The 15,834-nt window shown below is 38.2% G+C and overlaps 1 protein-coding gene across 1 annotated transcript in view; it reads right to left on the reverse strand.

The window, feature by feature from the left end:
- Positions 1–8,016: 8,016 nt before the first annotated feature.
- NOS1 (nitric oxide synthase 1) overlaps positions 8,017–15,834 on the reverse strand; it is a 32,241-nt gene continuing 24,423 nt past the window's right edge. The window contains exons 20-27 of the mRNA XM_053473327.1: positions 14,907–15,100; positions 14,464–14,633; positions 14,099–14,309; positions 13,559–13,646; positions 11,432–11,553; positions 11,029–11,177; positions 9,248–9,442; positions 8,017–8,139 (exon numbers count right to left, since the gene is read on the reverse strand). Of these exons, the coding sequence (XP_053329302.1) occupies positions 8,017–8,139; positions 9,248–9,442; positions 11,029–11,177; positions 11,432–11,553; positions 13,559–13,646; positions 14,099–14,309; positions 14,464–14,633; positions 14,907–15,100 (1,252 nt within the window). The remainder of the gene's footprint in view (positions 8,140–9,247; positions 9,443–11,028; positions 11,178–11,431; positions 11,554–13,558; positions 13,647–14,098; positions 14,310–14,463; positions 14,634–14,906; positions 15,101–15,834) is intronic.

Raw genomic sequence — 15,834 nt, forward strand, 5'->3', positions numbered from 1 at the left:
GAGGTACAAATCATTTTTAATTTACTGAAAAAGGAGATTGTTAATTAAGTTGTTTCACCTTTTCTTGGTAGCACTGTGAAGCATGCAAGTGACAACTTGAAATGTACATGCTGCACTCTAATTGTTCCCTTTTCTACTAGCGTTTCAATTCCCACGAAGACATGTATTTTAACCCTCCCCTTCCTGCTACCTCTGCTTTGACTTGCCCACTCCATCTCCCCTCTGTTCTCATTTGCCCCCTCCAACTTCCCTCTGCTCTAAGCCTGGCAGGAGCCCAGGCGGTAAGAGCACCAGTTGAGGTAAGGGAGTGATAGGAGTGATGTGTGAGAGAGCGAGGTTTGGATGATGTGAGTGAGTATGTATTAGTGTACAGTGTGAGCAGGATATTACAGTCCTGCAGAGGGATCTAGATAGACTGGGGGACTGGGCACACAAATGGCAGATGAAATTTAATGTAGATAAATGCAAAGTTATGCACTTCGGGATAGAGAATGCACAAGCAACCTACACCCTAAACGGTAGTGAATTAGGGGTAACGACAAATGAGAAGGATTTGGGAATTGTTATAGGCAACAATGTGCAATGTCAGTCAGCAGTTGCTAAGGCCAGTAAGGTATTGTCGTGTATAAAAAGGGGCATCAATTCGCGGGATAAAAATATAATTTTGACTTTGTATGAATCAATGGTAAGGCCGCACCTTGAATATGCTGTGCAATTTTGGGCACCTATTCTAAAGAAGGATATTATAGCACTGGAAAGGGTGCAGAGGCGGGCTACAAAACTAATAAAAGGAATGTAGCACTATAGTTATGAAGAAAGGTTAATACATTTAAATCTGTTTAGTTTAGTAAAACGGCGCCTCAGAGGGGATATGATAACATTATATAAATATATTCGGGCCAATACAAAGCATTGTGTGGAAATCTGTTCATAAACAGGATTATGCATAGGACACGTGGTCATGCGTTCAGACTGGAAGAAAGGAGATTTAGTCTAAGGCAGAGGAAAGGATTTTTTACAGTAAGGACAATAAGGAATTCTCTGCCTGCAGAGGTAGTTTTATCTGAGTCTGTACAGACGTTTAAACTGCAACTGGATGGATACTTGGAAAAACATAATATTCAGGGATATAATCTTTAATTATGGGGAAACGGCTTATTGATCCAAGGAGAACTCTGACTGCCATTTTGGGGTCAAGAAGGAATTTTTTCCCTGGTTAGGGCAAAATTGGAAAGAGCCAAACTGGGTTTTTTGCCTTCTTTTGGATCAACAGCAACAAATTAACAGATATAGGAAAGGCTGAACTTGATGGATGCATGTCTTTTTTCAGCCTATGTAACTAACTAGTGTAACTATCGAACTATGTGAAATCCTCAAAATTTCTAAAGACCTTTTTTAGCACAAGAGTGAGAAGGTCTGCTAGGATCCTCGCTGCAAGGGAAACGGTGGACTCTGTCTGTACCCCACGATACATGACAATATAACAGGAAGGTACAGGCAGGCTAGATGAAACACACGGTTCTGAATATTAAAGGCAGGATTGGAGAGTAGCAATAGGGCTGGTAGGTACAGGCAAGGCTGAAAATAGCCCTTGGACAGGGTGCTTGCCACAGGTGGGATATTGCCTTCAGACAGGGTGCTTGGGACAGACTGGATGTAGCCTTCAGACAGGGTGCTTGGCACATGCGGGATATAGCCCTTAGACACGGCGCTTGGCACAGGCGGCGATAGCCCTCGGACAGGGCCGTTGGCACAAACGGGATAAAGCCCTCAGACAGGGTGCTTGGCACAGGCGGGATATAGCACTCAGACACGGCGCTTGGTGCAGATGGGATACAGTCCTCAGACCGGGTGCCTGACATTGATAGAAGTGTTAGATTAGCCGGTTAGTCCATCCAAGGATGGACATCATCATTCTTACCTGATGTTTAATAAAGACGAGGATTTATTTGAACACATAAAGTGCTTTGTGTTATTCCAAGCAGAGGGAATCATAGGCAGTACCTCAGTCATAATTAAGTAAATCGCTTGTTGTGACGCACTTTTGTTTAGGGTACACCGTTTGCTGGGGGAACCTCTTGTTTTTTTTCAGATTGTGCCACAGGCTGCTGTGTCTAAAAATATAAAACATCCAAATAGTTCTGCTCACGTGATAATTGTCTTACCATTGGTGGCCTTTATTTAAGGGACAAGGAGGTCCATATTATTTTGCCACTTGTGCTGAGTCTTGGCAGCCAGAAAGATTTAGGTGTCTTTCCCCTGACAAATTCTAAAAGACAGCCTATATCCTGTACTGATTTCGCACATTTTGTAAAATTTTACCCCATACCTTAAAAGCTAATATGTATATTGTCTGAACAGAACTCTGCCTTTGAAAAATATAAGTGACTAATCAATACAGAACATGCTTTTCCGGGATATAAATATTGCTAAACATTTTTGAAGAAAAAAGTCACCGTTAAGGAAGGATTGATGACTGAAGAAATCTGAGCCTGAATCCCCATATCTGAACCAAATCATAATACAAGGAAAATGGGGTTGATACAATGCCCACTTTTTAAAATACCATGCATGTCAGTGAGGTGCCAGGTCTCTTTTCCATGAGCCTGGGTTGGGCAGCATAACGATTGGCACATTGGCATCAATTTTGCTTGTGATGTCAGAAGTCTCTGTAAATATGAAAATTTCAAGGAGCACAATATCCCAACAACCCCCTACCAGATACAAAGCTTCAGAGTGCCTCCTTGTGTAGGATATAACAGATAAAATCTTAATACCTGACATTTAAATATTGCATTGATGTGGGACATCTGCATTTGATACTAGAATAATGTATGCTTCTTCAACATTTCTATTTTTTATAATTAATTTATTTTTTCCCTACCTGTTGTAGGATATAATCTATGGATTAAACCTTGGAATTTCCCATACAGTGGTAAAAATATTGTCGAGGATGTGAAATACAACTTAAATTGATCAAGTAGAATAAGCAAAAATGGTCCATGATCTGCATGTTTAGAAAAAAAATAGACAACCAGGGCTGAGTTAATGAAATTTCTTTTATGTTTTATTTATTTAATCTTCGTAAACAGACATATGCAATGTTGATTTATATCACAGGTTGTTCGAGACTATACACAGGGAGGTGCATGCTTACACTATAGTTAAACTGGGGGGGTAATCAACTAATGGAATTGAAAGATATATTCTAGAGGATAGATGGAAAAGTCCGAGAGACAATATTGGCAGAACATTCTGGAGGTCAACTTTATCAGTTAGTTAGAACACTGACATTTCTCCAGATCTGTTTTAATATTTCCATGCAGTGTAGTTGACATATCAGGCCTTTACAAAGTGACAGTAATAAGGCCTCAGGCAACACCAACAGTCCAAAAAATTGAGAAAACCCTATACAGGACGATAGATCAAGAATCAAATGAGCGCAAAGATTTTGTTTGGATTTAAAACTGAATTGTGGTACCATGTAAACATTATTTCTCATTGCTAACAACTCTCAGACCCTTTCTTTACTCTTCCATTTACACCACTTAATCAGAATATACAGTACATGATCATACAATCGTTCCAGCTATATGATGCTGACTGCATGTTGTTGCTGAATGGAAAATCAACACAAATGAAAACTGTACCATACATTAAAATATATTGTACTCACAGCATCACAAACATAATTGCTTAAAATGCTGGAGCCATATGATTTCATATACTTTTATACCCTATGCATATATAAACATCTATGTTGTAATGATTTATCCTCTCTTTTCCCCCCTGCTTTCCAGTTATCACTATTTAACATATATCATATTTGTAACCATTTCTGTATTATAACTTAGAATCCACAAATACACTTCCAGGGCAAGATATGGTTCTGTGCCAATATAACACTTCAGCACCAAACAATAGCTTTTCACTAAGAGTACATATGTTCAAATATACCGTAAATGACCCTACTCAATGGTGGTATACCTTTTAATTTTAAGCCCTACATTAACTCGATCACAGATATATAAGATGTATAAGCAGCTTTGCATGTAAAGAAATTCAAACCAACATAGGAATGGTTTCAATTTGAGACAAATACAAGGAATTAAAAATGACAAAATTAAATAAATTAATAAGTTACATAAACTACATTTTTAAACCATCTCGTTATCTTAACCAAAGTCACAATCCCTGCAAAAGTGCAAGATAACTTGAAATTCAGCAAGTTGAAAGGACAGCATGAAATTGTGAGCATTTTTATCATTTGAGGGTCAAAGATGTCTCCCTGCATAGCTCCCTGGTAGCTCTTAACAGGTTCTTTGGACGTTTCAGTAATTTTATGTCATTGCTTCTAAGGATGACAAAAAGCCTAGTGTATCTTCTTTGAATGCAGTAACAGCTTGGTATATGGAACAACAACGCAGATTGAAGACCAGAAAGATTTTGCCTTCTTGCGTTTGATGGTAGCATGACCTCAAATCCCTCAGAACATGAGATCTATTAAATTTGAAGACTGTCAAATAAAGCCTGAGGAATATTAGTAACATCATGCACCAGAGATTTTTTTTCTTATGTTTATTTATTTATTTATTTTTTGGCTCTTTTTTTGCTTTTCATTCCTTGTTTCAAGATGCAGCTGCTGAACCTCAAGCAAAGACACAGTAGTGAGTTTATACCCGAAACACTTGAAATCCCATAATAAGATGCAATATATTATGTATATATGTCTTTTTATATATATATTTATATGTATATATAGATGCATATTAGCACAGGACAAAGACACCACAGGGCAGCAGGCATAGAGGTGTCCCATTAGAAAAAAAAAACTCTTTGCTGCTGAAATTACAAAACCCATCTTATGTGAGAAAGAATTAGTGAATTAGCATATATGGAAATCTCGACACTGTCATGTGGGCATGGAGGCGTTTGGTGTCATACATGCAGTACACACAGTTTATGTCTTCACAAGCTCTACATGCAGTTCTATGACATGTGCATGAATTGTGTGCTTGCAAGACCAGTTTGACATCTTTTGAATGATGACACTTTCCAGTTATGAGCAGAAAACCCTGCAGGAGGAAGAAAATAAACATCTTAACAGGTATTTAAACATCAGACATCTGTGCCAAAAATATGTAGTGTTATCAAGCATTTTCATGTCATTGCTTGTTGTTAGTTTACAAAATTGGGAAAAAAAGAATGAATCCTAACCCCCTACTGCTTCTAAACTCATCTCCCTTGCTCACCCTGATACCCAAGCATGTTTAGCATACTGACAAGCAAACTAAGTGACTCTCAGTTGATCACTAAACATGGCTAAAAGTTGGAGGTGTGCCAGTGAACTCACGTAGCATACGTAGAACACCGGCTTTGCTAACCGGCGGAAGAGAAATGTGGGCCCTACCACTGGTATAACAATATGGAATGTAGGAACATCACCGTCTTCAGAACCTTGACTATATATTTAACTTGTAATTTTAATATTAGAGCATTAATTATTATTATTAAGAAGAAGGCCAGACATTAAGGAGATAAAACATGACTAAGTGAAGCCAATGCTGGTCGCATTAGCGGACTTCCTTGGGAGATAACCTATTTAAAATGAAATAATTGTACCCACTTTTCTTGCCAATACCCTTACAGAGCATTAAAGGAACATAAGCAACAATGTTTTATTTTAACAAAAGAAAATGCAGACTGACAGGGGAGGCATGCAAAGTAATCTCTAGTCTTATTATAGAAATAAAAGTCATAAGTGCTTGTTCAAGTTACAGTAAATGATCCAATTTCTATTTGTTGTGTTACAGATACTGTGCTGCCTGGGATGGGGGAATTGTAAATAAAGGCAGCACTACATTATATATTAAATTATAGTGTGGCCTATTGACTGATATATAAAAAAAAGATCTATAGAATAGAAAGCTGTGTTGAAAAAGGCCTGCCAGTTAGCCTTCTAGTTTACGAGTTCTTCATCAAAAATGGATAATTAAGAATGGTGACAGAAAAGATGAATACGAGAACATGATCTATGAAGCACAAACACAACCTGTTTATTGCACAGATATGGACCAGCCAAAATAGCCATAACAGATGCTTCAGAATGAACCAGAATGACAAATCTATCCCAGCTATGAACTCGATGAGACTGGAGTGCTAAAGGTCTTGGCTAATTAAACATGGACAAAGCCAGCAGACATTCGCTCTTATTCCAAATCAGAAGTGAAGCTCCTTTCAGGATTGGAGAATTACATGGCCACAGAGATTTTTTTCATACATAGTTAGGCGGCACATGCATCACATTTATTCTGTTCCTAGGAAATGCAAATCTATGTATTGTACTACTTTTTATCCTTACCTTCCTTTTTAACAAATGCTACTTCTGTAACCTGACTTCTCGGCTCTTCATGTCTCTACCAGCACTAAGAGGATAAGCAGAAGCAAGTGATTTTGTGAATGTAATCAAGCACAGGATTTTATAAAAATGTTCTGACTATCAGTGTCTTCCCTGATATATTTATGCAGTATCTTTCATTATCTGGGCACAGAAAGGTGATATACCATGGATCTGGTCGCAGCAACAAGGAATTACCAATGGTGGATTTTACAGAAAAGGCTGTATATGCATGTTAATATCTTGAATAGGAACTATAATGTCAAACATGCAAAAACATTTCTCTCTAAGTGTCTTATATTTTACTCTCTAAAGACCCCGTAACAGCTGTAAGTCTCCATCTGAGCACATTTCAGAAGTACTATCTCTAAATATGTCATTTTGGCTTGATTGTAATACATTCTATGTATATATGTTATGAAACCATGCATACTGATGGATAGGTTAAGAGAAAGTTATATGCGTTTTAGTTTCAAGTTTGAGAGAAAGAGAGAAATAATCAAATGGACATTTGGTACCCTGACTGAACGGAGAACAACATAGCAAGAGCAACATCTAGAAGATGAGGTGAAGCAAAAGAGAATAAATTGATGAAGGTAGAAATGAGCCAGTTGCAGTACTGAAGATGGAAAGAAGGACCCTCCAAGAGCTTGGTTCCAAGAATGTTACCTGTCAAAGAATTGTAGCTATTGTATTTGAAGCAGAAAAGCTCAATTCGTACCTTGAAGGGCCGATAGTGAACTAGGCTTTAAGCGTAACTAAGTCTGCTGTTGAAAATACTGATTTTAAGGGGAAACTCCAATCATTTTTTCTCAATGTTATGTAGTCAGGAGGGTACCTAGTAATGTCTGCTTAATGGTAGATGTTAGGTGATGCTGCTTCCATATCGGACATCAACACCATTTGCGGCATCTGTATATCCGCAATTATATTGTACACTATGTTACGTGTGGCGTAATCACCACAGTGTTCCGATCTCAAATCTTTTTGAGAACCACTGTATATTGCCTGTGGATTCAGTAGTATAACGAAATTACTAACTTACTTAACTGAACAAACAATACCAACTACATTATGATATTAAAACGCTATTGTCTGACATTGCCAAAATATAAACCTTAAAGCTCCATCTTTTTGAGCATTATTTTCTGACCTGCTCCATTAACATATTTTCAATTGCATTCTATCTTCTACGCAATTGTCCATATCAAGTCTTATGATTGTTTTGTATTATTTTCTTAAATATTTTACTATATCCATCAATCCTGACTTGGTCACTTCACTTTTGTGGACAGGGGAGTGCCATCTGGACACGCCTACCTCTGTGCCATTCCCCACTGTCTTTGGCTAGCCCCGCCCCATGCATGTCTAGCCACACCCTCTTCACAAAGGCACTCCTTAAAAGAGGGCGATCTCTAGGTCGCTACATTGGGAAGTTCCCAGGTATGATATGTCCTGACAATTTCAAGCGTTTTAATAAAGCAAGTGTGAGGGAATACAAATAATAGATGTTTCGAAAGGCAAGACAGATCTACACTGAGGCTGCACTTCCTTGAGCTTGATTCATTTACCTTTTATTTAAATCATCTTAAACTATACGTTAATAGCAATGCATGAACTTACTCATCAGAGTCCTTTTTGCTTTCTTCAATAAATGCGATTGATTCAGATCTGAGACGATTTGTAACTTCATATGTCCGAAGTGTGACTCCAAAAATATCTTCATGATATCTGTTATCATCCTAAATGTGTGTAAACGGAAACAAAAGCAACTTTGCTGTAAATATTTACGGTATATATATATATATATATATATATATACTGTATATATATATATTTTTTTTTTCTTTTTTGGGCGAGGCTTTAAGAAATAACTATAAAAGAGGTATTCACCCCCCAAACACTAAGGTACACTCAACTAATTAACAAGAGGCCACCTAAGTAATTAAAAGAGCAGTGATAATAGGCATCAGTGACGGCAGATTCGGGCTTCTACTTTCTGTCATGTGACAGGATCTGCCAGTAAGAAGCTCTTTCTGTAGTCACTAAGAGTCGGTAAGAGTGGATGGCTCCCTGGAGAAGTACTGGAGAACTTGCTGGCTCAAACTACCCACAGCTCCCTTGCAGGATGCGGATCGGAGGTCCCTCTGCCGTCCGTGGGGGATCCCGCTGATATCGCAGGACATAGACCATTTTTAATGGGGAATTAGGTGGGGAATATGGTGTGGGAACAACGCCTTGTTCTGCATGATGCCCCTGGCTTTGTTTGTTGTTCCCTTCTCCCCTTCCCTTAAATCTAACTCCTGTGAATGATATTATATATGTCTAAATCGACATACACTCACAGGGCTTTTTAATAATCGGCAAACAATTATTAGCATGCAAGCATCACTGATGTTTCAGTACTTTTGTCGAGACCTTAAAAATCCCTGTGAGTGTGTGTGGACCTATTGGCTACGCAGCATCTAGGCCAAAAGACTCATCTACGAAACTTATTTTAGCTGAATGCAGGAGATTTAGATATGTACCTTGAACCGCTCCTGTGATGAGGGCAGGATTTTTACTTATTATACAATTACGCTTATTCTTGGCCCTGAGATCATTATCGCAGTATTATACTCAAGTGCCAATGTGTACCAGAAAATGCTCAAGTACTGCAATAAATACTTTCCATACTAATGAGATCTGATGAGGTCTATCTCTTACCATAAGGCACGTGGGAGCTCAGTTCTCATGAAAGCTCAATTTATTAAAGATTTAAAGGAAAGTGCAGCTATGTCCATGAGTATAATTTGTTAACTAGATGAGTTAATATTGAATTACTGGTGCATGTGCAAACTAAGCACTCACCCTCAGCTTGCTGATGAATGCTCCTGCCCCTTCGGGTGTAAGGTTTCCACACTGTTTGACAATCTGCTGGAGGCTCTTCAGTACATCGCCTGCCATGGTGACGTCACCACATACGTATATATGTCCTCCTTGCTCTTTCAGGGCTTTGTAAGTGACTTCAGACAGCTGTTCACGAAGCACATCCTGCACATATTTCTGTAGTAGAGTAAAAGAAGAAAAACATGTCTCGCTTATGACATTACAAGGCACTGTATTTTACCAGCTATACACGTAGGGAAAGGGAGACAGGGCTGCTCTGTAATAAAGATTTTGTGCTACTACCTTAAGCTCTAATGTGTATTTTACTTCAATTCCGTATTCAGCCACCAGTCTAGAGTAATTAATTATTTTCACATCTTATGATTTCCCTTTCCATTAACGTGCTTTGGACTGGACTGCATATCTCTAGATTGTAAGCTCGTTGAGCAGGGCCCTCCTCACCTGTTGTCTCTGTAATTCAATTTGTTATGTTATATACTACTTGTTATGTCCTGTCTACCCACTGTACAGCTCTACGGAATTTGATGGTGTTATATAAAACAATAAATAATAATAACATGCGTTGTACATATTGCCTTCTAAATGAGCGTTGGGCTTCTTTACTACTTGGCAACCCTTGGATTTTGATGGTGGAACATGTAATGTTTCCTGCATTCATCATTGTACTATAAAAGGAATTGGACTTTTATAAGCGTGGATTTTGAGACCTTGTATCTGATCAGTTTAATTCAGAGCTGTTTGATTCAATCCTGAGGAAGTCAAGCTGTAGGCAAGACTAAATGCACAGCGTATATACAATGTTTTACACATATACACTGTGAACATCTACTGATCTGTAAAAGCTGTCTCTCATCACCATGAGTGAGTTATATTGGGATGCCCCATGACCCGGTACAAAGAAATAAGGACACAACTGTATTCAAAATTAAACATGAGGATGACAACCAGAGACAAGCAATCTGAGTCCAGCGGACAAAGAGAGGGCTTACTTTCATCAATTTAGTCTTAAATGCATGTCTCTTTGGAAGTGGACTCTGTTACTGTATCTTCTAAGTGAGAAACGTTAAGTCACAAACTTTTTATAGGACGTATTGCTATGTATGGCTTGTTTTTCATAAATGAAATGGCTGGGAGACAGACCACACAGCCCTGCATTGTGTTTCACAAAAAATGATGGATTTAATTTTAAGAAAATAAGATTGTGATGCAATATTTACATTGTACATCAAGTAAGCTGCTGATATAGGATAATTCATTGGTAAGACTTCTCTTCCTGGGCAAGAGGCGCCTTTGGTTCTGTTATTTTGCAAATCAAGTCTGGATCTCTACAAGTTGGGAGCTCTGCACATGTCAGAAAATACTCCCAGGTACTCTCTATGAAATGAAAGTAATTAGTCCCCTGACGCAGAGAAATAAATGACCTTGAAAATAAACTAGTGCCAGCTAAAAATAAGTCATATATCGGATTACTGTGTGTTTATGCAGTGTTCTAATGGTAAGGCTTCACAGGGTACTGTAATGTCCATCTCAGAAATAAACATTAGACTAATATAACAAGATCATTATATATATTTACAGTGCAGAACCACAGTTCGTATTTTGTATTATTCTATTCTGTTAAACATTGTGTTGATAACAACTTGATTGCATTACTGTTACTTGTTACGCGTCGTATTTGGGTTTATGTTTATCATCATGTTATATTATTATTAAAATGCTGGTTAATATTGAGCCTTAAGCACCTTTGGTTTATTGGGTTCCCGGGAATATGCTGTAAACAGTTCTTTAAACACGCCTTTGTTCTTGGCAAGCATGGTTTCCTCTTTGTAGATGTGGTCAATTTTGGATTCTCTGCAGCCAAAGACCAGGATCATGGGACAAGGCTTTAGCCCTACAAGGTAAAGTGAGAATACGAATAATGCTATAGCCAATTCACGACAGTACAATATTTCATGCCTTTATTCCAGATGGGGGTTGAGCAATTAAAGAGTATGTACATCTATGTTACTTGTAGTTTAAGCCAACAAGTAAAGAATAACTGTCCATGCGTTTACAGCAACAAGCATACGTGTTTATGAGACGTGCTGCATGACCTTACTGATTTTTTCCCCAATTTTTATGTTAGCGTTGGATTAATAAACTAACCTTTGTGCTGCATATCATAAAGACGCTGTTGCCAAAAGCTTCTGAAAGGAGCAATGCCAGTTCCAGGGCCAATCAAGATGCAGGGAACATGTGGATCTTGTGGCATCTGGAAATTTGGTGCCCTGAAAATGAGAGGCAGAGATTAAGAGACATGAATCTTAACAGTAGTAAAACTAAAATCTAGATGCAGCAGTCTGCTTTAACCCTATCCAAACTGTTCAAATGAAAGATGACAACATCAATACAATGTAAAACAGCTATTTGGCTTAGAACACTGATAACTCTTTTATGGAGAAACATTGCATCTTTACACGGGTGGAATTTGGTCGGTAGGGTGAATTTCTAATTTTTTGCACTGGAGACAGACTTTCCCTTGGAATTGACCTACCCATTAAATGATTTAGCAGCAGCTCAATGTCAAAGTGGGAGTGCGTATGTAATGATCTAAAGCAAGCATTACAGGGCCACCCATACCAACTGCAACTCACGAGGGTCCTTATTTGGCTCCTTTATACGGTCTTAGGGCTAGTCTTAACCCCTTAATGACAAAGGCCGTACATGTACGGACTCAAAATGCATTGTTTTCAATGGGTTTCGGGACCGCCCATTGTCCTTAAGGGGTTAATACGTCAAATCCAATTAGATAAAATGGAAGTTTTATTTAGCCATTAAAATGGGAGTACCAGAACCCAAAAAGCCAGAGTAGAAAAATATGAAACTACACCCTTAGTATAAATTAGAGGGATAGAACCACTGTGTTGTTGCATAAATACAGGGATGAGAGCAATAAATGTGGAAATGGGGATTAGCCACTCTGCTATCCTCGTCCCTCGTCCAGCCTACATAAAGTAGATAGCTGCACTATAAATTCTACCTGACTATAGCGTAAAGCTTCTTTACTCGAACGTGCGACAAAATAACCCGACGCATATTTCACCAGCTACATGCTGGATTTGTCAGGGAAACCCGTACTTCTGGATTGCGGGTATTTAAATAGACACTCTAACAATTGATTGGATGGTCCCATATACACCCAAGGTGCCACCGTCTGATCTTAATTGGTTGGACAGCATTGAATGGTTGGTAGTGTAACAAGATGTTGATACTTTGTGTCAGCCATGGAGACAGCCCCAGAATGTGATTCCATAAAGTACGGTATAACGCTCTCTTAAGAACTTCATGAAATTAAGACATTTATGATTTGGGTATCATTTATTTCCTCCTTCTCTGTAAAAGATTTTTTGCTTCGCTGTTTGTACCCCTAGACGTCCCTGTTCCTGAGTGTAGGTTTTAGTATTGTTTGAGGTTGGTTTAAAATAATTGACCCTTTTAGTGCGTGTGGTAACCTTTTCTTTTGGAATAATTTGTGGAAGCATTGGTCTCAGAGTCATACCTGTCACCTGACCGTTTAGAGTCATAATTAGTAACATTTATTATGGTCAAATCTATTCAACCTTTTGTCTCTATGAAAAACTTGATTAGTGCTAAAGTCATTTTTATCTCTTGGGAACTTCCTAAATTTTCAGTCCTTAACCTGATTCTTAAAATGTGTCCAGATTTTGATTTAACTTCTGTTCAAGTCTAAATACAGATTATCTGTTTTGAATGTAATAGTCTCTTGCGTTTCTATCTGTAATTGTGAGGCAGTCATGCCTAGTTCCTCTTGTTCTGTAATAAAGATTAATTCCACCAGTCTAAAGGAACACTCAACAGTATATTATCCCAGTTAGTTTGAAAGGAATCACTAATCAAATGGCTAGTGGGAATATGATAATATATAATCATTGTGGATTTAATTCCAACTAAATACATTGGGAGTGTGGCTTTCTCTGCAAGTATTTGCGTTTAGTCTTAATATGGCACTAGCATTTAAGTAGATCTCGGAGGGGCCTTATGAAGCAGAACTAAGAGGTTGATTTAAATAATTGATAAACCCTCATGGGTATCCATTACTCAACCGCAAGCACTAAATAACAGTCAATGAAAAAAATAAATTGTGTAGGTGCTACAACACAGCATGTATCCAAATGCATGTAGACAAATGCTGCCATTACTAACACCCAAAGTATCACAGGGAAATACAGATGTAACTATAATGATAAAGATTAACACATAAAGTAAACGTACCCTCTAACAAAACATGGCACTACTTCATCTGGTTGTATCCTGTTCAACCATGAAGAACATACACCATGGTGGATTGGTCCATCCCCATCTGAAAGGTTATAAAACAATAAAAGTTGTTCAGATACAATTTGGCAGGTTGGCATTATACCGCTAGAATTTAAGGATTTGCAGCTCCATTATCGCTTAGACTGGTTGCAGCTGAGAACACAAGCATGGATACCAACATGTTTCTAAGAGGTACAACAAGAGGCCCAACCAAAAAACTACATATGTTTCCATGAGAAGTATTGTTTGCTGAACGATGAACATTCCCTACATAATCTTTTTTAGAGCTCAGTAATTACTACTCCCTTTCTGCTTTTATGTGACGTGGTCTGATTACTTATTAAGCATATCCCAACCTGCTGTGTCCAAGCAGGTTAAAAAAAACTTCATCATTGTCTTAACCTCTGCTTTGACTGCTTCTTGCCGATGAATTCTGAGGTTATGGATCCTCCTTAGTTTTGCCCACTTGGTCTATGCACTGTACTGGAGGATTACCTCTTGTGCGGTATGATACCACAGCAACTGTAAGATGAACTTCGTCAGGATACATGTCAGGGGAGGAGCTGATTGAGTAGTAACGGGGTTGTAGAAGGGGTAGTTGTGTAAGCAGCAGTGATGAGGGCATCTGTATTGAGGGAAACTCCTGCAGAGCCTCAACAATAGTTGGGTTCTTGTACCACTTCCACTGCTCATACTCCTGCAAGCCCTAAATCACCAGAAAACAAGACACAAATATTATCAAAATTAAAATATCAATAATATGTTATCATGCCATATGCTGTCTTAACTGTAATATCCATTACATTTTACAAATGGTTTCATGAAGTTAGTATGTAAATATTAGGATGTTGTTGTCTCACCTTACTCAGGATCTCCAGCTGTGTTTTCTCCTTATCGTTGGTAGCAAGGGATGCAAACTGCTGCATGAGTATCGGAGTAGGTGGGGTTGTTATATCTAGGAAGTACTTAAAGGCTTGGAAGATGGTGCAGGGTGGGATCCGCTCCTCTTCTGTCCAGTTACTAATTACACCTGTTTGGTATATGTGGTACACGTTATTGAATGCATGTATATTTTTGTATGCAGTAAGCGAAGGAAATTTATTAATAACACAAGTGCCAGCCCTAGTGGCATTGATACTGTCCTAAAATTAGTATTATTCAATTATTATTTTTTCTTAAAAATCATAATTCAACAGTGCTTTTGTCATCAGTGATATTTTGCTCAACTTAACATTGAACACGAACAAGCATAACTTGTGTTATGTACCACATATGAATTGTATGTGAAATAAACACTTTATACCTAAAGCAGTATTTCTTTCTTCTAGCATCTCCACCCTCACTAACTGATTGACAGGAGGTGCGTCTTCCAGTCGTTCAATTAAGGCATTAACCAGATCCTCATGATTGCCAGGGAATATCCCCAAATGGTCTCCTGGTCTATACTTCAGCTGTTGGTGTCCATTGGTGTGAAGCCGGAGGAAAATGGTGGACCGACTACAGAATAAAAAATATTTACTGTAGACAAACTCTGCTAACTCTGCTAAAGTTAAAGGTAAATTGATATTTTATTGACTTCTTAATGATATATTTTATCACTGGGTGTTTATCAAAAACAAAAGAAGATGGAAAGCCTTAAATATTTTTGTACTGTTTTATTTTCTATTTTCTTATGATGTATTGTTTGAAATGGTGCTATCATATTCTGGGTAAACAGGACATAACAATTTGATTTAAGAAACAAGAGGTAAAACGAGTTTACAATCTAAGGTAAGGGTAAAATATTACACAAGAGGCAAAAATGCAACTAGTTAAAAAAAATTGTTGGACATAAGTATTTTTGTGAAGCAGGAGTAGAAAAGGGACTAAAAAAGGTGATCTAAAGGTAAAGGAGATGAAGGAAGTTAACATGTCAGTTCATAGGGATCCCTAAACAAGTGGCTCTTGAGAGATGTTTCTGAAGAATTGAAGGCAGGAGGAAAGGCAGAGAAGCTGGAGAGGGCATTCCAGACGATGGGGGCTGCCCTTGAGAAGTCTTGTAAGCGTGCATGAGAACTAGAAATCAGAGTTGATGACAATTGGAGTGAGTAGGAAAGTTTTTGAAGATGAATGAGGCGTTAAGTAGGGGAACCACTATTAAGAGCTTTTAAAGTAAGGATTTTTAAATGAACCCTGAAGCATACAGGTGACCAGTGAATAGACTGTCAGAGGGGAGAGGTGTTAGTAAAGCA

This window comes from Spea bombifrons, chromosome 1 (assembly GCF_027358695.1).
Source record: "Spea bombifrons isolate aSpeBom1 chromosome 1, aSpeBom1.2.pri, whole genome shotgun sequence".
Lineage (NCBI taxonomy): Eukaryota > Metazoa > Chordata > Amphibia > Anura > Pelobatidae > Spea > Spea bombifrons.